This window comes from Panthera tigris, chromosome D2, assembly GCF_018350195.1.
Source record: "Panthera tigris isolate Pti1 chromosome D2, P.tigris_Pti1_mat1.1, whole genome shotgun sequence".
Taxonomy (NCBI): Eukaryota; Metazoa; Chordata; class Mammalia; order Carnivora; family Felidae; genus Panthera; species Panthera tigris.
In genome coordinates this window covers 79,191,066-79,215,670 of record NC_056670.1, presented here as the reverse complement: position 1 = coordinate 79,215,670, position 24,605 = coordinate 79,191,066, and the positions used below count along the sequence as shown (strand labels likewise).

The following is a 24,605-nucleotide window of genomic DNA, read 5'->3' as shown; positions in this document are numbered from 1 at the left end:
CCTGCCTTCATGGAGCTCCTGGTTGAATACAGAAGACAGACGTTCATCAGACAATTTCATAAATACGTAGCCAAGACCTGTGATAAGGTGCAGGAGGCTGTGAGGTGTAGTGGTCAGGGAAGGCTTCCTGGAGGACGTGAGGTTTTGAGCTTCAACCTGAAGGGCAAGAGGGGCCGGCCAGGTTAGGAGGTAGGGGCACTCCCAGCAGGGGACCCCATATGTGTGCTAACAACCCATCTGCCGCCCTTCCCCAGGGCAGGGCCATACAATGCATTCCACAAAGCACAGGCTAATAAGCCCGAAGCGGCTGTCCTTGGAAACATCTGAACAGGCATTCAAATAACTGGAGAAATCACGAAGAGTTTGTGAAAAAGGACAAAGACTGAGCTGGTGCCACTCTGGGGGTCAGAGAGGTAGTTCCAGGTAAACACGAGGCTCTTCTAACAACCAACACAGGCTGCCTCGGAGGTAGCACTCAATCATATTCAAGCAGAGGCTGAAGGGGCCTTCATCAGGGAGGCCCCAGGTAGAAGCTCGGACATGGACAATGACCACCAGCACTGAGACCTTTGCCAACGGCTAGTGGCCACAGCCGCCTGCCACATGCATGAGGAACTTGAAAAAAACTGCATTTCTTCCAGCGAATATTCCAAACTTCATACGCTTCACCAATGGCCTCTGATCTTATCTCCAATCCCACGTTTTCCAAAGTCAGTTTCGCACACGGGTGACACGCTGTTTGATTTTAGGTACAACACGGACACGCATTTTAATGTAACCGTTTTGCATTTATTTTTAGAGTAATCTCTATGGTAAGTAAGGGATTCTGGTTTTCCATTTAAAGGAGTGATCAAAGGTCCTTTTATTTATTTATTATTTTTTTTAAGTTTATTTATTTTGAGAAAGTGAGAGAGAGTGTGAGCAGGGGAGGGGCAGAGAGAGGAGAGAGAGAGAGAATCCCAAGCAGGCTCAGAACTGTCAGCGTGGAAAGCCCAGTGCAGGGCTTGAACTCATGAACCTCAAGATCATGACCTGAGCCAACACCAAGAGTTGGTCGCTCAACCAACCGATCCACCAAGATGCCCCCAAAGTTCCTTTTAAAATACATTTATTTAAGTTTTTAAAAATGAATCGATTTAAGGGGTGCCTGGGTGGCTCAATCGGTTAAGCATCCGACTTCAGCTCAGGTCATGATCTCATTCATGGTCCATGAGTTTGAGCCCCCCATCGGGCTCTGTGCTGTCAGTTCAGAGCCTGGAACCTGCTTTGGATTCTGTCTCCCTCTCTCTCTGCCCCTCCCCCACTCATGTTCTGTCTCTATCAAAAAATGAATAAACGTTAAAAAAATTTTTTTTAATTCCATCGATTTAAAGAAAAATTAAGTGAGTAATAGTGCCAGTGCCAAGTACCCAGGTACGGTAAAAATTGGAAATTTCTTCTAGGATGACTGTTGGCTTGGGAGAGCACTGCCAAATACAAATGGGTTTTTTTTTTTTCTTAGTGTTTACTTATTTTTGAGAGGGGGGAGAGGCAGAGAGAGAGGGAGACACAGGATCCGAAGCAGGCTCCGGGCTCTGTGCTGTCACAGAGAGCCCGACGCGGGGCTCGAACCCATGAAGCATGAGACCGTGACCTGAGTGGAAGCTGGACACAACTGACTGAGCCACCCAGGCCCCCAAATCCAAATACAAGAAACAGCCAGGGGGCTACGTGTGCCTCCTGAGAAGAGCAGCAGGGCTCACACCCGGGTAGTCCTGCAAGCCAGGGTCACCGGGGCCACCACACGGCTCCTCCGGGAGGAGGGCGCCGGACCAGCCACGAGCCCCAGGATGAGATTCTGCTTTCTGCCCTTTCGAGGCCTCTGAACGTTCCTAACCTTCCAACCTAGGGCCCTGTCCATTGCTACCGGAGGCTCCGGGGGCCATCTTGCTAGAAGTAACTTGGAAATGAAACAGGTCTTCCAACGAATCCACGTCAAGCCTGATGCCTTCCACGCTTCTGGGGAAAAGAAGATTTTGTGCACACGTTCCCCCAAGGCAGTAGAAAGTCTTCGCCCTCGGAACACAGCCTCCCGGGGCTTCCTGGGCAAGGCCATTTGCTGCTGTGACCCACAAAGGCGGAAGCAGAGATCTGGGCCCTTGGAGGAAGAACTCCGGAGAAGCGGCCGCTGTACTCGGTCACGACGAGCCGATGCCCGATCCGGGCGGCGCCCCGAAGCCGCGTGTGAGGCTGGGGGAGCGCAGGGGTGCCGGGGACGCTGCGGGGCGTGCAGCTGCCCGGAGCAGTGATGCCTGTCCGGGCCAGCTTGTGGGCTCCGCAAACCAAAATGCACTGGGGCCTCCGGGGATTTCACAGATTTACTATCGGTGAAGGGCAATGATCACGCGACGAGGGGCAATTATTGCCAAATCATTTAGGATTTAAAAAATCATTGGCCAGAAGATAGAGGTCAAGAGGTGCGCCGTCGGGGGAAATAAAAAACCCCTACCTGTCAGGCCCGGGATGCACTTCCTTTCTGACTGCGATACGGTGAAGGCAGGGCAGAGGCACCTGGCGAGGCTGGACTCCCAGCGAACACGGAGACCCGGAGAGCCGGAGGGAGCACTGAGCCCCGCAGGCAGGTCTTCCGGTCTGAGCTTTCAAGCAGCTTCGTTCACGTTTCTTCAATCTTTGCCTGCCAGCACCTCCTTACCGTCTGCCAGGGGAAGAACCCGCGCTGACAGGTGACCGTGTTTGGGAGCAAGCCCACCTGTCATACACTTTCTGGTGGCCCCAGGACTCTGCCCAGGAGCTCTCCTCCCTCTCCCAGGGCAGCACAGCAGGGCTGGCGGTGAAGGAGCCGGGGGCTCAGTCCGGATCTCAGCCCCGAGGGGCACACACCCCTCCAGGGAGATGCCTCAAGAGGACATCTAGCACTCGATGCGTCCCGGGTCTTCAGCCTGCAGGTCTGGAGGCACCCGGGCCCCCTCAGAGACCCGGAGATGGCCCACGGCTAAGGAATCCCCCCACAGTCCGACACATTCGTGAGGCCCAATTCCAAAGCACAGCACAACTCAAAGACCGCTATGTCATAAAAAAGTAAAAACGGTGTGGTAAGGATGGGGGTGGGGGGGATACAACCGGTAAGGAAGATAAACCGATACCACCTTTCTGAAACAGAAATAAGCAATGTTCGGGGCACCTGGGTGGCTCAGTCGGTTAAGCGTCCGACTTCGGCTCAGGTCACGATCTCCCGGTTCGTGAGTTCGAGCCCCGCATCGGGCTCTCTGCTGTCAGTGCAGAGCCCATTCTGGATCCTCTGTCTCTCTCTGTCTCTCTCTCTCCCCGCCCCTCCCCCACTTCCTCTCAAAAATAAATAAAACATTAAAAAAAAAGAAAAAAAGAAGCAATGTGCATCATGGCCCAACAACTACCCTCTAGGTAAGATTTCTCCACAAATAATTAGATTTGTACAAAAGGGCACACATACAAGGGTATTCATAGGGTTTGGTACGATAGGAAAATTGGGAGTCATCTAACATCCGACGACAGGGGATACAAAGAACATTATGGTATAGCCCATATGGAAGAACACCACAGAGCCACAGACGTTATTTTGTGAAAGTGTCTAAAAAGGCACAAAGGAAACTGCTCCCAATACAATATTGTATTTAATACTTAATATTGGAAAAAAAGAAGATCATTCAAACTGTGTGTTAAAAATGTATCTACAGATGGGGCGCCTGGGTGCCTCAGTCGGTTAAGCATCTGAATCTTGACTTCAGCTCAGGTCACGATCTCATGGTTGGTGAGCTCGAGCCCCACGATGGGGGGTTCCGTGTTGACAGAGCAGAGCCTGTCTGGGATTCCCTGTCCTCACTCTCTGCCCCTCTCCCCCTCTTGCGTGCTCTCTCTCTCTCTCAAAATAAAAATAAGCTTTCTAAAAAAATGTATATCTAGAAACTAAAATATTGGAAGGGTTACGTGGGATCTGTTATTCTGGTTCGTGGGATGAGGAACAGTGTTTTTCCTTGTACTTTCTGAATTTTCCCTGTTGCCTTTAACAAACATCACGTACTTCACACGATGAAATTCTTGTGCTTTGAGGAGAAGAAAATCTTATTTTTAAAAAGGCTCTTGGGGCGCCTGGTTGGCTCAGTCGGTTGAGCATCCGATTGCGGCTCAGGTTGTGATCTTGTAGTTCGTGAGTTTGAGCCCTGAGTGGGGGGCTCTGTGGTGACAGCCCAGAGAAGGTTCTGGATGCGCTGCACCCCCTCTCGCTGCCCCGCCCCCTCCCACGCTCACGCTCACATACACCCTTGCTCTCTTTCTCTCAAAAACAAATAAATATCGTTAATAAGTAAGTAAAGGTTTTACAGACCCCTTGTGACTGGGATACATGCCTACGACAACCTCAGAGCCACAATTTCCCGAAACTCCAGACAGTCTCAAACCCGGGGCTGTGGTGTCAGGCCTGTCCCTGTCTGGAGACAGAGCTTCACGTTCAAATCCGGTTGCAGGAGCTGGTCCGCTCTCTCCCGGTGCTCTGGGCTCACATGGTCCCTGCAAGGTCTCCCTGAACTGACACCCAAGACTCGCGGGTGGTGGGCCTGAGCTGGCGGAGGGGACTGGGGATGGGCCTTCCGTGGAAATTCCCGAGGGGGACGAGGCCATGAGAGAAATGAGTGGCCCCGCTTGGACACTCCCTCCCCACCCACAGGTCTCCCCACCCATAGCCTGTCCCCGTAGCCGCGTAGCTAGAATGAACGATCTGAGAACCAGTGAGCAGAATGACAGCAGAATGACAGAGCCTAGTCCGCGTTTTATGCCCTGCCCTCTTGGGAGAAACCTACAACCCTTGCCCACATGTTCGACAGACCATCCCTAGGGCATTTACCCTCACCCCCTAAGATCCTGTCTAACTTTATTTTCTATGGTTGGTATTCAGTCCACAATATTTAGTATTTTTGAAACTAGAAAGTGATACTGTCCTACTTCGTGTGCCTTTAAAAAGTCCAATCACCAAACCGAAAAATCCTGCTATGTGGCTGACGCCCCCCTGGAGGCCTGGGGCACAGCAAAGGCCTGGAGGGGATGGGGTCCTGGCCACAGGCCTCATCAGCAGATTAATCTTGGGTTCGGCACTAGGGTTTCTGTGACTATTCCCTAATGCTGTGGTTCTCACTTGGGGGGCAACCTTGCCCCTGGGGGGATATTTGGCAACATCTGGAGACAGCTGTGGTTTCACAACTGGGGGAAGGGGGTCCTAAGCATCCGGTAATGCACAGGGTGGCTCCCCACCACAAAGAATGATCTGGCTCCCAAATGTCAAGAGTGCCGAGGTGGGGAATCCTGCCTTGACCTCAGTATGGAGGTGCAAATGCCTATGACGAGGACTGGAGCAAGGACTCCACGAAATAAATAGGTTTGTGACGGTTCACGTATTCGAGGTCCTTCCTCTCCAAGCCTTGGGCTCCCCATCAGTGAGATGGGCGCCCCCCAACCCCCAGCTTCTTGGCTGCTGTGTACCGACTCCCGTGCTAACTAAGCACTCTGGTTTCAACAGTCCCAATTTCCATGAAACCTGCATGATTTGCAAAGGACGGAATTTCTACGTGTATGGAAAACTGCCAAAACCTTCACATCATTCGGGCTGTAGTATGAAGCTGTAAAACCACCCACTGATTTCGAAGCCTTAAGCCATGAGAAATTAGGTATTTCTAGAAGCAACCTTTAAGGTATGTTATTCTTTGCCTTATTACTGAATCCTGGAAAGGGCCTGCTTACCTCTAAGAGGTTTGAATTTCCAATCTATTAGAGTAATACCAGCAATCTGTTATTTCTAGGCTATCGAGGAAAGGTTAGAATGGAAATTGCATTTGGGTGGTTATGTCCATTCTGAGCGCAGGCTGAGGACTCAGCAGAGGCAGCAGGCCCTGGCCTGGAAGGAGCAGTTATCAAGGGAAATGACTGCTGATAACTTTATTGATTAAAGCGGCTTGAAAAATTTAAGGTTTGCCACAGCCCTGGCACTTCCACAGCAAGACTGCTCCTCACAGGCATTTTTCATTAAAAATAAAGAGGCAGGATCAGAGAATTATTACCTTGTGCATAAGACACAGTTCATTTGAAATGGCCTTATTTTGAAATACTGCCTTAAAAGGTCTACACATCCTGAGGCTCGAGTAACGTTAATGAACGTTTTAGAAAAACGGTGGGGTGAGGGTTTAACAGCACACAGAAGTTGCCACTCAACTGTCAAGGGGAGAGACAGAAATGACATTTGAGGGTGGAAGGGAGAATGATAATATGAGAAGTAAATAAGATTCAGCTTTGCCACATGTGCTCAGAGCCACCAGAGAAAACAATTCCTTAGCTGCCCAGGGTATCCGATGCTCGCCATCGACTGGACAGCCGAGGGACCTTGACCTCATCACACACAAAGACTCACCAGGAATCTAAAACACAACGCCCACAGCCCCAGCACCCGCCACATGAGATGCCCAGATTAACGGGACGCCCATACGGGCCTCGGCTGCTCTTTGGGGTTTGGAGAGGACAGTTTCTCATTCAGAATGGAAAAGGTACCAGCGGGGAAAATAACTGAAAAATGCCAAAAAGCAAAAAGAGGAGGGGGGAAATCATCCCAGGTCGAACTCTCCAAATACATCCAGAGATAATGTGACGTCCAGTGCCCCCGGCCTTACTTTCTAGACAGGGGCAGCTTTTGTTGTGTTGTCTGTTTGGAGGAGGTTCTGAGACGACTATGATCACACTGCTCATATAATTCTAAATACCGGCTTTTAAATCCAAGTTATGGGAGCCTTTCTTCCGCCCTGTAACAAATCATCTTCAGAATTTATTCCCTCTTAAACGTATCCAATGAGTAGGATATAAATATATACACAGTTGTTTACATTTAAGAAATGGAAAGGTGGGGCGCCTGGGTGGTTCAGTCGGTTAAGCGTCCGACCTCGGCTCAGGTCATGATCTCGCGGTTTGTGAGTTCGAGCCCCGTGTCAGGCTCTGTGCCGACAGCTCAGACCCTGGAGCCTGCTAAGGATTCTGTGTCTCCCTCTCTCTCTGCCCCTCCCCTACTTGTGCTCTAACTCTCTCTCTCAAAAAATGAATAAATGTTAACAAAAGGAAACAGAAAAAAAGGTAAGCCATAACATTTATAAAAAGGGCTACCAACGAGACAGGAGTAGGAAGAGAAAGAAAAGGACAGAAGCTCCACTCCCTTAACTGTATCTTATTTTAGGGATTTGATTTTGAAATCAAGCAAATATTTTACATAACTACAAAAAAAACGTAAATGTTGAGGGGTGCCTGGGTGGCTCCATCAGCTTCGGCTCAGGTCATGATCTAAGTTCAGGAGTATGAGCTCAAGTGCAGCTCAGCAAGGAGCCTGCTTGGGATTCTCTCTCTCCGTCCCTCTCTGCTCCTCCTCCCCCGCCGGGTGGCTCAGCTGGTTAAGCATCAGACTCTAGATATCTGCTCCGGTTGTGATCTCACAGTTGTGAGATCAAGCCCCACATCAAGCTCTGTGGCGAGTGTGTTGTCTGCTTGGGATTCTCTCTCTCTCTCTCTCTCTCTCTCTCTGTGCCTGTCCCTGGGGCTCGAACTCATGGGTCATGAGATCATGACCTGAAGTCAGACGCTTAACTGACTGAGCCACCTGGGTGCCCCTAAAAAAATCCTTTGTTACCTTGGGAAGATGCTAGAGAATCAACTCATTATTCTGAAAACTAATAAACAATGAAAAAAAAAAAACAAACCAGGCATTTATCTGGAGTTCCCTATATGAACTGCGCCCCAGGGTAACAAACAGTTGGTGAGCAGCTTTCCTATATAGAAATAATCCAGAGGGAAAAACGAAGAAGGAATGACAGAATTCAAATATCACCATTCTGCTGCCTTTGATGAATTAAAGGAGTCAACACCAATCACGAATAGCAGCTAACAACACAAAAGGAGAAAAGGGGACACTCTGTGCCTACTGATGGAGGACACATCACCGCCTATAAAGTAATCATGAAAAAACTGAACCAGACTCTGAGCGAGCTTCTAGATCTAACTATCAATCTCCAGAGAACAGAGGACAGACGAGCATGTGAAGGAATACTTCCGAGGTGTAATCAACGAAATCCAGACTGTGGGAAATTCCACAGGACAAACTGCCCAGTTTCTGCTTCATAATGTTGCAAGGAAAAAACAAGAGGGAGATGGGGGTGGGGCGGAGTTGGGAATCAGTAGATAAAAACACCGCTTGAGAATCTCACGGACCAATCACAATGCAAGAGCCTCATCTGAGTCTGATTCAAACAAATTGCAAGCAACATGAAACAATTATAAGACCAACAAGGGAACGTGAACAATGATTGGACATTTAATAATATTAAAGAATTATTGTTGGTATTCTTTAGACGTGATAATGGCATTATCTATGATTTTGAAACAAATTCCTATCTTTTAGGGGCACCGAAATATTCATACATAAAGTAACAAGATTTCTGGGATATGATTCAAAATAATCTAAGGCAAGGGCACCTGGTTGGCTCAGGCAGTTAAGCATTTGACTCGATTTTGGCTCAGGTCGTGATCTCATGGTTCGTGAAATCGAGCCCCGTGGTTGGCTCTGAACTGACAGCCGGGAGCCTGCTTGGGATCCTCTGTCTCTCCCTCTCTCTCTGCCCCTCCCCTACTTGCACACACACACACACACACACACACACACACACACACACACATGAGCACTCTCTTTCTCAAAATAAATTCATAAACATTTCAAAATAATCTAGGAGAGGGGCACCTGGGTGGCTCAGTTGGTTAAGCCTCCGACTTCGGCTCAGGTCATGGTCTTGTGGTTCGTGGGTTCGAGCCCCACATCAGGCTCTGTGCTGACAGCTCAGAGCCTGGAGCCTGCTTCCGATTCTGTCTCCCTCTCTCTCTGCCCCTCCTCAGCTCGTGCTCTGTCTCTTTCTGTCTCTCAAAAATGAATAAATGTTAAAAAAAAATTTATCAAAATAATCTAGGGGAGAAGAATGGGTAGAGTATAGATTAAACAAGAGGGTATTAATCTTGAAAGGGGTCCTAATGGCCAAATACGGGACAATCTGACAACAAAATAAATAACAACGGGAATGAACTGTAACTTAGAGAACAAAACAAATAGCCCTGAGTCCATATTGGAATGAACAAGCAAATGGGGACAAAAAAAGGAAAGCTCTTTCTTACAGTAAATTCCAACTAACAAATACAGAAGGAATGACAGAAATACAAAATGACCATTCGGCAAACACCACAGTAAGAACTGCTTCAGGTAAAAATTATCACTGGAGGGGCGCCGGGGTGGCTTGGTCGCTTGAGCATCTGACTCTTGACTTTGGCTCAGGTCATGATCCCCGGGGCCATGGGATCGAGCCCCACATCTGGCTCTGCACTGAGTATGGAGCCTGCTCGAGATTCTCTCTCTCCCTCTGCCCTCTCCCCTACTCACTCTCTCTCTCTCTCAAATCAATCAATTAATTAATTAATTAAAAAGAATGATTGATCAATGGATGCAAACATTGAGACGGGAAAAGAAAAACGGGAAAGGATACTTACACAGACAACATGCTTTCCCACAGGATACTTACTAGTTAATGGGACAAGGAGTAACTTCACAGCAGAGAACCCTGGCACCTATCACCTCCGACACTGATCAAAGTGAACCTCACCAATAAGGGGCAAAGTGCCATCATGCACCTGTCCCCGTGCAGCACGCCAAGAGGGCACAGCACTGTTTCTGTGAGATTCCTGCCCAAAGTGCATAGCCAAAAATTAAATGAAGTCACAAGGAAACATCAGGAAAAAACCTGATGTTGAGGGATATTCTACAAAATAACCAGCCAGTACTATTCAAAAATGCCACGGTCCTTAGAGACCAGAAAGGCTGAGGGACTGGCCCAGGAGGCAGGACACAGGGGAAGGGACTGCTAAATGCAACGTGTCCCATATAAAGATGCGGATGTGCTGGCCCATGATGACATCTGATCTTATAATTCTCCCACGATTGTTATGCAAGATGTTAGCATTTGGGGAAGCTGGCTTCAGGGCAGATGGAAATTCTCTGTGCTAATTTTGCGACTTCTGTAAGTGTGAAATTACTTCAGAATGAACAGTTACACATAAGTTTTTAAAGTGGTTATTAGTTGATAATTAGTGAGGCTTGGTGATGGGAAACGAGGAGCTCATGATGCTACTCTCCCTACTTGCACAGATACTTGGAATGTTCCATGACAAAAAGTTAAAAAGAGGGGCTCCTGGGGGGCTCAGTTGGGTGTCTGACTCTCGATTTCAGCTCAGGTCATGATCTCACAGCTTTGTGGGTTTGAGCCCCAGGCTCTGCACTAACAGTGTACAGCCTGCTTGAGATTCTCACTCTTTCTGCCACTCCCCTGCTCACACTCGCTCTCAAAATAAATAAACTTAAAAAAAATAATAATAAGGAAAAAAAGTTAAAAAGAGGGATTTCAGAGACAAAACAACCGCACAGGAGATGTGGACCCCGTTTGGATTTGATTCAAACATATCAACGTCAAAGAACATTTCTGAGCCAGGCAGGGAGACTTGAATATGGATTACTGGGAAATACTAAGGAATCACTGTTGATTTTGTAGGTTGGGGTTTTTTCCACTGTGATAAAAAAACACATAAAATGTACTAATGTAACCATTTAAAGTATACAAATCAGTAGCATAAAGCATAGTCACATTATATGACCATCACCCCTGTCCACTTTCAGACATTTGTATCACCCCAACAGGAGACTGTCCCATCAACAGCCCCTCCCCACCCCCCACTCCCCCGGCAATCACTAATCTATTTTACGTCTGTACAGATTTTCCTATTTGGGACGTGTCCTACAAATGCTACGTAACATGTAAAATACGGCCTTTTGTGCCTAGCTTCCTTCGCTTCCCGTGTTTTCCAGGTTCATCCACATCGTGGCATTGATCAGTATTTCATTCTTTTTATAGCTGAAATATTCCATGGTGTGAATAGACCGCATTCTGTTTATCCGTTCATGTGTCGATGAACATTTGCATTGTTTCCGCCTTTTGGCGATGTTGAATAGTGCTGCTATGAATATTCATGTAGAACTTTTTGTTTGGACACCTGTTTTCAATCCTTTTGGATGCGTACATAGGAGTGGAATTGCTGGGTTATAGGATGCTTCTGTTTACCTTCTCCAGGAGCTGTTTTCCAGAGGGGGTGCCCCATTTCACATTCCGGCCAGCATTCCCACACGAGGGCTCCAATGTGTCCACATCCTCGTCAACGCTGGCCATCTTCCCTTGTGTTTTGTTTTTAAAATGATTATGGATGGCCATCCAAGTGGGTGTGAGGTGGGATCTCACTGTAGTTTTGATCTGCATTTCCCTGACTGATGGCACAGAGCATCTCTTTGTGTGTTTGTTGGCCATTGTTAGGTGTTTTAACGTGTTGTAGTTATGTGAAAAATAACTATCTTTTTTTTGGAAGGCATTACTAAAATATGAAAGGATACACATGACAACAAATCTGGGATTTAAAATACAACAGCAAAAAAAAAAAAAAAAAAAAAAAGAAAACAAGTTGAAAAAAGGCAAAAAAGATACAACAAGGGAATGCGGCAAAAATCTTTTGTTAAATCTGAGTGATGGCTGTGTGGGGGGAGTCGCTGTATCATTCTGCTTTCATGTATGTCTGAAATTTGCCACAATAAAAAAAGAAATTCTACCCTATGAAACAAAGTCGTGAAAACCCAGGGTCATTACTCCTGTGGTCTTTGTTCATTCAAAACACAAGCCTCTCTCTCTCCTCTCTTACCAACCTCACAAGGCATTTTCTGGGTTTTTCCTGGCAACCGCAGAGACCCTGCCTTCTGAGATTCACAGATGTTGGGGAGACTGGGGGAGGGGCAGAGGGTCCAGACTTCTGGGACTGTCCCCATGCATCTTGAGAGACCAGTGCTCTAGACCAGAACACATGTGGGAAATTTGGGTCCAACAATCAATCAGCAAGCATCACAGTGGTCCTGGGGGCACAGCCTCACTGCAGATGCTGATGCTGTCCTCAGTGCCAACGTCCAAAACAGACAGCCTGGGGCCCGCTGCAGACATGTGCCCATGGTCTTTTCAGCGATGCTCTCGGAAAACCACCTGCTGTTGGGGACCAACTCCACACTACCTGGGAAGTGGGAGGCACTGGAGGCATCAAATTCTTTTAAAAAATCGTGCTTTTTTCTTTTTAAGATGTTGGGAAGGCCATCGGTGCCAAAAACAGTCATTATGTAAAGGTAGCAAGACGCACGATTTAGTGCTTACATGTTGTTTGACTCTTGCTGTATGTTGGCCTTCCAATGAACTATTTTTTTCAGTTTATTTATTTTTTGAGAGAGAGCACGTGCATGTGCACGCACAGGGGAGGGGCAGAAAGGGAAGAAGGAAAGAGGGAGAGCGGATCCCCAAGCTGACAGCACAGAGCCCGATTCGGGGCTCTTCGTGAGATCGTGACCTGAGCAGAGATGGAGAGTCGGACGCTTAACCGACTGAGAGCCACCCCGGCGCCCCTCAACGAACTATGTTTAAAACACTGACACATTAATACACTTCAGTTCTCATTCGTCCGGAGAAGAAGCAAAAGTCACTGGGACACAGCCACAGGCATTTCTTACTCTTACACTGAAACGCATTCCACAGGCTGAAAGCATTCTGTGGGCCTCCTCTGCGGTCTTTCCCCAGGACAATCAGCTCTGATGGGTGGAAGGGCCCACCTACCTGGCTGCCCAGCCAAACCCCACAGGCTGCCCAAGGCCTCAGGCCCACCTCAGGCCCCAGGGCTGCCCCACCTGAGTGCCCGGGCCCCCCCCCCCAAAAGACCCGCTTCCACACACGCCCGTGAGCGGCTGGCCTACCTCGTGAGACTCTACCCCCATCTCCTGCAGGGCTGACTGGAAATACCCGGGAGCGGGTTTCCCCACCACTTCGGCCTTGATTCCACAGGCATACTGGGAAAATAGAAAAGGACACATGGCATGGGTTTAGGATTAACAGGTGGATACGGATCCAAAGGCCTCCCTCCAGGGAATCAAGGAAAGAGTGCCCCAAATGTGTCCCCCCGGGGGCCGGGAGCCTCCAGGAGGCAGGACACAGGGGCTGCGAGACACATCTCATAGGCAAGAGCATCGCGACCCCACATCAGGGTGCACAGGATGCTGGGGGCACCCCTAGTGGGCCCCCTGCTCAAAAACCTGAGCACGGCAGGAGGCGGGCCACCTGGGCTGATGCTCTCATTTGTCACCTGCCCTCCAGGAGAAAAGGGCCATGGCTCTATCTGCCAGTGTGCTCAACCCTCCCACCTGAGCACAGGCAGGAAGGAGCCAGGGTAGCAGTTGAGTGACCTGGGGCAGGTGATCAGGCATGGGTCAGAGGGGACCCTGGGGAGCCCCATCTGAGCCTGGCCCTGGAAGCTGGAGGAGGGAGTCGGGAAGGAATCCCATCGGGACACATCAAGCTCCAGGTGTCGCAGGTGTTAGGAACGAGGCAGGTGGTTCGATGAGAGTCTGAGAGGAGAGTGGCAGTGGGGATGCTGGAGGGCCAGCCGGGTCAACAGCCGGCAGGCTGGAGTGTGGGGGAGCGTGAAGGACAGGACAGTAGAGTGACGACCAAGGCGGCTGAGGGGCCAAGCTCTGGGGCAGAGAGGGCGCTCAGCTTGAAGGCCCGAATAGGAGGGCCCACTGTGGAAACCTAAGAGCCGATTCAGACATGGGAGTACACCCCCTTCTCCAGAAAGACCAGAAACACCCCAAACAGCCCCGAGATCTGAAGGAGGCTCGGACAGACTCAGGGAGGTACCTCGAGCGCCTTTGTGTAGGCACCGACGTCCAGCATCAGGCCAGAGGTCTCCTTGTAGTAACGTCTACAAAAGAGCAGGAGGGGACAAGGTGAGCTGGGCCCGGGAGCCGTACCAAGAGAGACTGCCCTGTCCTCGTTCTGCCAGCTCAAGAGAGCAGAGCCACGGGTAAGGGTCTGTCCAGATGCCACACTGGGCACGACCGATGGAGGTCGGCACGACAGGGCCCAGGGCCAGGTCACCACACCCGGGCAGGAGAGCAAGTGGGCCAGCAGATCTCAGTCCCAATGGTCCCCTGCTGCCGGCCTCTGGGGACCCCCGGGGGCAGATGGATCCAGCCGCTAACACAGAGAAAGACAAGTGACCCGTGTTCCAGGGAAGGACAGCAGGTCCACAGGGCATGTGGTGAACCCCTAACTGCTAATAACTAACCCCTAATTGCTTCCTGAAAAAGAAAACTCCATTATTCCACGGCACCCCACCGCAGCTCCTATTAGCCAGAGGTCAAGGTGCTAGGTTTCAGGGGCCCCAGATGCGCTTACGAGAAGACAGCTATCTCCTCCCTGTCTCACTGGAGACCCACACAGCTCGGCTCTTGGAAGCATGCCTTTCTGAAGATGATCTCGAGATTCTCGGGAGCACAGTGCCGGCCCTGGCCTCCACTGTCCGGCCCACCCCAGGCCATAGGCAGACCCCTCAGGACACATGGTAAACGAAGCCTTCTTCTCTCTGAGCAAAGCCATTTGACCATAAAGAGGAACAGAGATAGGTTAACCCATGCCTCTCTACAGACAGGGTTCCTGGAAGCCCGGGACTATTAAAATGTGAGACCCATCCCACCAGGTGCCCGGCTCTCTTTCCCATGTCCTTCGGGTCTGGGAGACATTGGACAACACGGATGCAGAGACCCAAGAGAAGTTCTCAACATGACGCCTCACATGCAGAAAACCGCTCAAACAATATTAGAGAATATTATCACTGCATTTACCCGGCTTGAGCTACAGGCGGTAAGACCCCGGCTGGGCCAGAAAGGAGGAACGCAAGTCTTCCCAGTTTGTGGGGGTTACAACCTGTTCTGTGCCTATCGGTGAGAACCGAGCTTCCCGGGAGCTGCCTCGGGGCTGTGCCCTTCCCTCCAGCTCGGCAGGGCCCGGGAACCCTGCCTGTTCGGCTCTGCCCCACCTGAGGCCCCGAGGGCTGCAGGAGCCTGGCCGGTGGCCGCCAGCACACAATGCCCGCGGGCAGTGACGCAAGGCTTTGGCCAAACTCTTGGCTTTGGCCTGGGCTGGTCCCCCGGCACTCACTCGTCACGGGGGTTTGGAGCCTGGAGCCCCTGTGACGAAGCTGGGGTGGTGGTGGGGTGGGGGGGCTCCTGTCACGACAGGACTCGTTGGTCTCCAAGCGAACCCCAGGTTTTCCGGTCAGGGATCTGAGGCTCTGTGCTCTAGGGGCCACCCCATAACCAGCCGGGACACCGCACACCTTCAGGAAGATAGATGCCTGGTAGTCAAAAAGAACTACCTCCTGCTTACAGAACTGGGGGCCTAAAAATGCTCCCCCTTTTATTTATTTATTTATGTATGTATGTATGCATGCATGTATTTATTTTTAACTTTATTTATTTTGAGAGGGACAGAGAAAGAGGGAGGGAGAGAATCCCAAGCAGGCTCTGCACTGTCAGCACAGAGCCCAACATGGGGCTCGAATTCACAAACCATGAGATCATGACTGGAGCCGAAATCAAGAGTTGGACACTCAATTGACTGAGCCACCCAGGTGCCCCTTAAGAATTTTTTTTTAACTGAATCTGAGTTTTTTTATAGTGTCCGGAATTTTTCTTTATTTCCTCTTTCTTCAGGAAAACAAAAGAGCCACCTTGAAGGCCATCTGTTGGCTGAAAACATTTTTAGAGGCACAATAAACAGAAGTACCTGTTGGGGTGCCCGGGTGGCTCAGTCGGTTGAGCGTCTGACTTTGGCGCAGGCCATGATCTCACGGTTCGTGGGTTCAAGCCCCGCGTCGGGATCTGTGCTGACTGCTCAGAGCCTGGAGCCTGTTTCAGAATCTGTGTCTCCCTCTCTCTCTGTCCCTCCCCTGTTCATGCTCTGTCTCTCTCTGTCTCAAAAATAAATAAACGTTAAAAAAAAAAAAATTTAGAAGTACCTGTTAATTTTTTTAAATGGAAAAACCCAGGTTATTCCAGGAACATAAGCGATTTCATGCAGTATCTTTTGTTACTGGCATAAGGAGAGCAACAGCAAGCCTGGTTGGAACACTCAGTTCCAGAGTGTTCTGGAACATTCGGTTCCAGCCACAAAGAAGAAACTGGGGGTGCTGGGAAAGACCGGGAAAAGCTGGGGAGAAGCAGTCAGATAGATTTTATGCTTTATTCTTCTGCCCTTCCGATTATTCAGCACGGCCTCCCTTCAAAATGACCACTTGACCTTTCCCACAAGAGCCATTAACCTTCCATAGTCTGTCGCGTAAACAGCTTAATTTTCTGACGGCAGCATGACAGAAGAAATTACAAAGGCAATTCCCACTCCCGGTCCAAACAGATGCCAAATGTAAATCACTCCATTTCCAGGAGGAGGACATTCTGCCCCAGTGCCTCCAACGTCCTGCCTCCTCGGGGGCGCCGCTCAGCCCTGTTCTGGCGGAGGACGGCCCCTCACCATCGACGACCCCCACTTGGACGGGACAGCTGTCCTTGGGCTGTCCCGAGAAGCTGCTGACCTAAGCCCGAAAGCTGGCGGTTCCTTTCTCTCATTTTTGAGCACCCGACCCATAGCCCGAGTCAGAGCACCCTAAGTCAGAGGCACCCTAACCGCTGCTTCATAAAACAAACCCTTGCCTACTCTTGAATGACAAAGCTAAAAAGCAGCTGATTCCATTTGTTTTTCCTGGTCAACAACATATCTACTTTGATCGCTACCTAAAATCTGGAACAAAAACTTGTAAAAATTAGAGACAATTTTCAAGAAAAAACTTTTAACATAAATGAGTTATAACAGAGCTTCTCAATTATGCTGTTCTCTGGGGAGGGGTTGATTTTAGGGGTGCCTGAAGGACCAAGCCTGGAACCTAAGTGAATTAAGCAAGCCAGGTTCTATGGTTTGCAGTGCCCTAAACTTTAGAAGGTTGTGAGGTTGGAAAGGGACTAGGATGGTGAATTTTATGCGTCAACTTGACTGGGCCAAGGTGCCAGATATTTGGTCACACGTTATTCTGCGTGTTTCTGTAAAGGTCTTTTTGGGGTGAGATTAACACTTCAATCAGTGGACTCTGAGTGAACGGAATGCTCTCCATTGTGTGGTGGGCCTCACCCAATCAGTTGAAGGCCAGAACAGCAGGGTCTGACCTCCCTGAGCAAGAAGGATGCTGCCCACAGGCACGTCCTTTGGACTGAGACCACAACTCTTCACTGGGTCTGCAGGCGGCCAGTCTGCCCTGCAGATTTTGGACTTACCTAGCCTCAATAACCAATTTCTCTTCACACACATATATATGGATGGGTGTGTGTGTGTGTGTGTGTGTGTGTATCCAAATCCACTTGGTTTCGTTTCTGTGAAGAATCCTAATACTGGATTATTTTATTTTGTGTGATAAACACACGAGAATATTTTTACCTCCTAAAAGAAATACAGCTTCTCTTTTCTTTCCTGAAATCTCTTTTGTTTGCCTTATTGACAGAGGCACAGCCATGAAGAAATACTTCTCTACTATGAGAAAAACAACGAGCAGCACAAGATAAGTGGCAAGTGACTGAGTGTGGTGAAGGGGACAACAGGACGTGGTGGGGTCTGCGGTAAACTAGAGTTCATGGAGGCAGTGGCCTCCGCTGAGCTTCTGTGTGCTCAGGAATGTGGGGCCCTGTACTGTCAGATCTTCTGATTTTTCTTTCATTTCGTGAAGTTTATTTATTAATTTTGAGAGAGAGGGCGCGAGCAGGGGAGGGGCAGAGAGAGAGGGAGAGAGACAGAATCCTAAAGCAGGCCCCGTGCTGTCAGCGCAGAGCCCAATGCGGGGCTCGAGCTCACGAGACTGAGAGATCGTGACCTGAGCCGAGATCAAAAATCTCCCCATTTTTAAACACAGGTCCCCCCAGAATGCAGGATCTTGTGTGGGCCAAACATTTGCTCTCGAATACAGCCTAGAGGTGACAAGCACGGGGTCCGGGTGGCATTCCCAGCATTTACCAGCTGGGGATCCTGGCCTAGTTCACCTCCTTATGCCTCAATGAGCCCACCCGTAAAATGATGCCATGGCCTACAAGTCTCAGGGTCGTGATCGGAATTAAACAAAACGGAGCACAGAAAGTACTTACCAATGGCTGGTGGCCAAACACAAGGTCCCTCCCTTGACTACCGGAATGGCCTGCCCTGTCCAGCAGGCAGAGGTCGGGAGTTCCCAATCAGCAGAAGCATCTAAACTGGGAAAGCCTTCCCCAAAGGCGGGCCCCCAAACTCCCGCAGGGCACGAAACGCTGGGGCAGGGCTCCACGGTGCCCCTGCACCCTTAAGAGCCCGTGACTCTAAAACCCTAGTGTTGCCTCTGCTGATGACAGAGTAAGTCTGCACAGCTTTCTGGTAAGCAACTTGGTGACATGAGTCCAGAACCTCAGATATGCCCACCATTCTAAATGCACGAAGATGCTGACCACAGCGTTACTTTGGTGGAAAATCAGAAATAACTTAATGTCCCTCAGAAGGTACTGGCTTAAAAAGACTATAGGATGGGGGCACCTGGGTGGCTCAGTCAGCTGGGCGTCCTACTTCAGCTCAAGTCATGATCTCACGGCTCTCGTGGTTCAAGCTCCTCACTGGGCTCACTGCTGTCAGCACGGAGCCCGCTTCAGATCCTATGTCTCCCTCTCTCTCTGCCCCCTCCCAGCTTTCACTCTCTCCTTCAAAAATAAATACATCTTTGGGGCACCTGGTGGCCCATCGGTTGAACATCCGACTTTGGCACAGGTCACGATCTCACAGTTCACGGGTTTGAGTCCCTCATCGGGCTCTGTGCTGACAGCTCGGAGCCTGGAGCCTGCTTCGGATTCGATGTCTCCCTCCTCTCTTCCCCTCCCTCACTTGCACTCTTTCTCAAAAATAAACATTAAAAAAAAATTTTTTTTAAATAAATCTCTAAAACAAAAAAATCTACAGGACAGCCTGTAAAAAAAGATTCTAGGAAAACCATGCCACAGAGATATTTATTAAAAAAAATTTTTTGGGGGGGCGCCTGGGTGGCTCAGTCGGTTGAGCGTCCGACTTCGGCTCAGGTCACGATCTCGCGGTCCGTGAGTTCGAGCCCCGCGTCGGGCCCTGTGCTGACAGCTCAGAGCCCGGAGCCTGCTTCACATTCTGTGTCTCCCTCTCTCTCTGCCCCTTCCCTGCTCATGCTCTGTCTCTCTCTGTCTCAAAAATAAACAAACAGTAAAAAAAAAAAATTAAAAAAAAATTTTTTTTTTAATGTTCATTTATTTTTGAGACAGAGAGAGACAGAGAATGAACAGGGGAGGGGCAGAGAGAGAGGGAGACACAGAATCCAAAACAGGCTCCAGGCTCTGAGCTGTCAGCACAGGGCCCGACGCGGGGCTCGAACTCACGGACCGCGAGATCGTGACCTGAGCCGAAGTCGGACGCTCAACCGACTGAGCCACCCAGGCGCCCCATAGAGGTATTTATTAACTGAGTTTAGAGTTGTTCATAAAGTACTATCTGGCAAAGAATAGAACCCGGGCGACAAAGCTGGGTCGGGTTTGATACTGATGCTCTGAATACATCCATTTGTAATGATCTGTTTGCACTGGAAACCATGTGGAAGAACACAAACCAAAATGTTGACAGCTGTTTTCTTGGGCAGGGGAATGAAAACACTTTCTCTTTTCTTCTTTTTGCTCATCCATAGGCTCTAATTTTCCTCCCATGAACTTGTGCTGTCATGGTGGTAAAAGATGTTAAGAAAAATAACCAATGTGGTTTTTTAAAAGAAAGAGACATGAGGCACCTGGGCAGCTCAGTCGGTTGAACGTCCAACTTTGGCTCCGGTCATGATCTTGAGGTTTGTGGGTTCGAGCCCCACATCGGGCTCTGTGCCTTGGGATTCTCCTCTCCCTCTCTCTCTGCCCCTTCCCAGCTTGCTATCTCTCTCTCAAAAATAAATGCTTGAAAGAAAGAAAGAAAGAAAGAAAGAAAGAAAGAAAGAAAGAAAGAAAGAAAGAAAAGAGAAAGAAAGAAACAGATAGTGAGGACTGTGCTAAAGGCTCCGACAAAAATGTTGGTAATAAGATCACAACTTTACAGAGGTCATGCTCTGCAGCCCGAGACGTGGAGCCCGGCCCAGAGCTTTCCTCCGGGCCGTCAAGCCTTTTCTTCCCTACTCACGTGTCCCCTGGAGACAATCCCTCAATGCCTTGTGCTGTACCCTGTGCGAACGCACCTAACCTTGGGACAGCCAGCACTGGTGCCCTGAGACTCCATGGAGCTTCCGTCCGCAGTGACCCTCCCCTCCCCTCCCCCAGCCTCTCCCAGCCCTGAGCCCGCATGGAAGCCTGACCAACCTGCTCCTGAAGTCAGAGGATTCTACTTTCCTCAAACATCATTAAAAGAAAGGAAGGAAGAAATAAAGAAAGAAACAAAGCAGGGAGGGAAACGGAAGGCAGCCTGTGCTCACCCCACACCCACTTTTCTGCACCATTTACTGATTCTCTAAGGCACAGGCCCACAGAACGGCATGCAAAGCAGCCAGAAACGCTCTTCCTGAAGCTGACTTACCCTTTTCCCAGAGATATGAGCACAGGATTGTCCAGCTCCATGAGCACCTGAAAGGCCTTATTCATGTTTTGGTAAGAAAAGCTTTCTCCCGCATCCGCTATTACGACACAGTTCGGGTTGGACGTGTCGATCTGGGCAAATTCTGAGCGGATTCCTGAAAAGAGAAAAAAGGATAAAGCCCTGGGGCGACGTGGCCTACCTCCCATCTCCTCCCGGGACCCCTTCTGCCTGCCACGTGGGCCCTGCCCCTTTCTCGGATGTTCCTCCTGACCCTTACAGCTGTACGGGAGGTGAACCAGGAAGGGCTGTTACTCCCGTTGTACAGATGAAGGAATGTTCCACAGTTAGGGCTTGTTAGGAGAAAGACGGGCCCGCCCTTGGGGTCCCTGCCCCAACACTGGCATCACCCCAGGGACTACCCAGTTCAATACCACAGGTAGGAAACCCACAGCCCTGCAACTGAGAAGAGATTCGCCTGCAAGACACAGATCCCTGGATGTAGGGTCAAATCCGGCTGCTGGTAACCTTTAGAGGGCGGCTGTTGCTGCACCCAGACTCTAGGAACCATCGAGCATTCCAGCCCCATGCCACTGAACACAGCAGAGCTGGGACACACACACAGGCTGAAAAGAAGGAGCAGAAGCTCACCCCTGCTGGCCCAGCTCACCCGTCCTTAGGAAGGCCTCACCCCTGTTGGCCTGGCTCTCCAATGCCCTGAGGAAAGCTTCTTCCTCCTTCACCTTCTCTGCCCTCCCCAATTTTCCATCAAACAGGGAAAGTTGCAGGGCACCTGGGCGGCTCAGTTGGTTAAGTGTCTGCCTCTTGATTTCCACTCAGGTCACGATCCCAGGGTCATGACATCAAGCCCTGTGTCAGACTCCGCGCTGAGCATGAGCCTGTTTAGGATTCTCTCTCTCTCTCTCTCTCTCTCTCTCTCTCGCTCTTGCTCTCTGTGTCTCTCTCTGCCACTCCCCTGCTTGCACACTTGGTCTCTCTCTCTCTCTCTCTCTCAAAAGAAATAAACTTAAAAAACAAAACAAAACAAAGAGGTGCCCGGGTGGCTCAGCCTGTTAAGCGTCCGACTTCAGCTCAGGTCATGCTCTCACGGGTCTTGGGTTCAAGCCCCGCATCAGGCTCTGTGCTGACAGCTCAGAGCCTGGATCCTGCTTCAGATTCTGTCTCTCCCTCTCTCTCTGCCCCTCCCCCACTTGCTCTCTGTCTCTCTCTCTCTCAAAAATAAATGAAATGTTAAAAAAAAATTTTTTTTTAATAAAAACAAACAAGCAAACAAACAAAAACCCAGCAGGCCTGGGCTGCTTGGATCCTGCAAATTCCAAAGAAAGGCTGTCCTCAGGACAGGCCTTCCACCAGCACCTGGGAGATCACCTCTGAGCCCCTGGAATATTCCACCAGAAAACAGTGTTTTGTAAGCCTGGGGCCCTGGGGGGTTGGAGACTGAGCAGCCAGGGTTAGTCACCCAGGTGCTACAGACCCACGTGAGGGACCCTTAATAGAAATCCTGGCCACAAGGCTCCAGTCAGCTTCTCTGGGTGACAACATGTCACAGGTGCTGTCACACATCTCTGCTGGGAGAATCAGGTGCATCTCAGGGCAACTCCACGGGAGGGGACCACTGGAAGGTCGCCTGGATTCTCCCAGAGTTCACCCACACCTCTCTTCCCCTTACTGAGTTCACGCTGTGTTCTTTCACTGTGGGAAGCTGTGACTGAGTCTGACAGCTTTTCTGAGCCCTGTGAGTCCTTCTAGCAAATCATCAAGCCTGAGTGTGGCCTGGAGAACCCCTGACACAACTAGATGCTGTATGATTCTATTTATATAAAACTCTAGACAAGGCAGACCTATTCAGAAGGGAAAAAACCAGAACACTAGGTACCCCTGAGGCAGGAGGGGATGGGCACTGACTGGGCAGCATGTGAGGGAACTTTCAAGGTGATGGTTAAGTTCTAGAATCTGATGGTGACAGGGTTTCGCATCTGCGAAAACTCAGAAGTACACTAGAGAGGTCTGCATTTCATCGTGCATAAATTTCCTATCAGAAAGAAGAAATATATGGGGTGCCTAGGTGGCTCAGTCGGTTGAGCATCCGACTTCAGCTCAGGTCACGATCTCGCGGTCCGTGAGTTCGAGCCCCGCGTCGGGCTCTGGGCTGGTGGCTCGGAGCCTGGAGCCTACTTCCGATTCTGTGTCTCCCTCTCTCTCTGCCTCTCCCCCGTTCATGCTCTGTCTCTATCTCAAAAATAAATAAACGTAAAAAATAAATAAATAAATAAATAAATAAATAAATAAATAAATAAGAAAGAAGAAATATAAACAGATGTTGAACCCTAGTTAATGATGTGCTGAAGTTTTGGGGATGTGTACCAATGTCTGCCGTTTACCTTGAAACGCATCAAAAAGATAAGATGAAAAGATGGACGGAGGGACGGGCAGACGCATGAAGAACAAAATACAGTAAAAATGTCACTGGTTAAGTCAAGGTGACGAGCATACAAATATTCCAACTAAAATTCCTTCGGCTTCGATGTATGTTTCAAAATGTCATAATAATATGCGGGCGGTGGGGCGGGGGGGCTGGGGGGGGAGAATTCATCAACAATAAAACTTGGAAAAAGACTCCAAGTCTGAAAACAGAGGCAGGACTGCAGCCCAAGAGGCCACTCTGGCTGCCCCTCCAGCCAGCGCGAGCTCTAATATCTACTTGTTTCTGCGCCCTTAAGAGGCAAATGCTGACCCTCCCCCCTCCCTCCCTGCTCACTCCACCCCCAACCCTCCCTTTGCCCCAGGGGCAGGGATTTTCTCTCTTAAGTTTTTCCTTCTCTTTGAGGACCTGTTCTAAAGACGCTGGCAGTGATCCCAGATCACAGAGGAAGGATTTTTGAGAAACAGGATTTCTAAAGCCTGGGCATATTGCCCTTGACTGGCACCAGAGCTATGGATTTGACACTCGGGCCTTTCAGGGAGCACCCTCAAACTCTGGGGGCCCCCCCGCTCCTGCCGGGAGGCAGAGAAGTATCCTTCTGCCAGTGGTTTGTAAATAAAAATACCAAGCGCGGGGGAAGAAAGAGGGCTCAGTGCATCGACAGGAAAGTGTCCTGAATTCCGAAGCACTGCTTATGTTTCTTCTTTTTAAATATTCAGAAGGTACCAGATAATACTGCTCCTTCTACTTCTTCCCAGAAGAACTCCGCACTGAGGGTCAAAGGGGCTCTTTCCTTGTCTTAGGCTAAGATTGGGATGTAAACCTTGTACCATTTGCCAGAGAGCAGGGCTGTTTTTCACCAACAGAGCTTAAGCTTGGGGGGGGTGGGTGGGGGGTGGGTAGGGGGGGCAGGAGAGGCAGGGAGGGAGTAGGGGGTGGTAGCAGACAGAAACCTGTGGGCTTCAATCCAGCCCTCATTCTCCCCACCCCCACCAACCCTAGAAGCTAGAACTTTGCCCCGTGACAATTCCCTGCCCCCTCGGTCCCTTCTAGATCAAAGAGAGCAGGCTCAGGATGCTCCTGAGGCATCTGGAACGTGCCTCATCGTCTGCTATTAGGCCGGGGATAGAAGGGGCTTGGTCCCCAGCAGGAAGCCCACTCAGCTTCCATCTCACAGGCCCCCAGCAGGAGCCAAATTTCTCCGTGTCCTTCCCAGGACTTTGGCCCAGGGGAGAGGGACACCCTCCGCCACCCCCACCAGCCCCAGGCCCAGGCCCAGGCCCAGCAGGTCTACCGTCATGGATGAGCAGGTGTGGCCGCAGGCCTCGCTCCTTCAGGATCAGGCAGGTGGCCGGGGCCGGGGCGGTCACCTCGTCCTCAGAGATGTCGAAGCCCATGTGCCGCAGGAGTCCCACCAGGTCCCCCCGGGACTTCTGTGACTCGTTGGTGCAGAACCTCACCTTCAGCTGGGACCGCTTCAGTCTGAAAGTGGGAACAGGACAGGCAGAGGGTGCTGTCGGCCCTCAGAGCCTGCG

The 24,605-nt window shown here is 50.1% G+C and overlaps 1 protein-coding gene across 2 annotated transcripts in view; it reads right to left on the bottom strand.

Annotated features, from left to right (window-relative positions):
- The window catches only part of LOC102970117 (phospholysine phosphohistidine inorganic pyrophosphate phosphatase), a 117,549-nt gene that overhangs the window by 74,649 nt on the left and 18,295 nt on the right, over positions 1 to 24,605 (bottom strand). For both annotated transcript variants that reach the window (XM_042960148.1, XM_042960146.1), the window contains exons 2-5: positions 24,365 to 24,552; positions 20,631 to 20,784; positions 13,860 to 13,923; positions 12,920 to 13,012 (exon numbers count right to left, since the gene is read on the bottom strand). In XM_042960148.1, the coding sequence (XP_042816082.1) occupies positions 12,920 to 13,012; positions 13,860 to 13,923; positions 20,631 to 20,784; positions 24,365 to 24,552 (499 nt within the window). The remainder of the gene's footprint in view (positions 1 to 12,919; positions 13,013 to 13,859; positions 13,924 to 20,630; positions 20,785 to 24,364; positions 24,553 to 24,605) is intronic.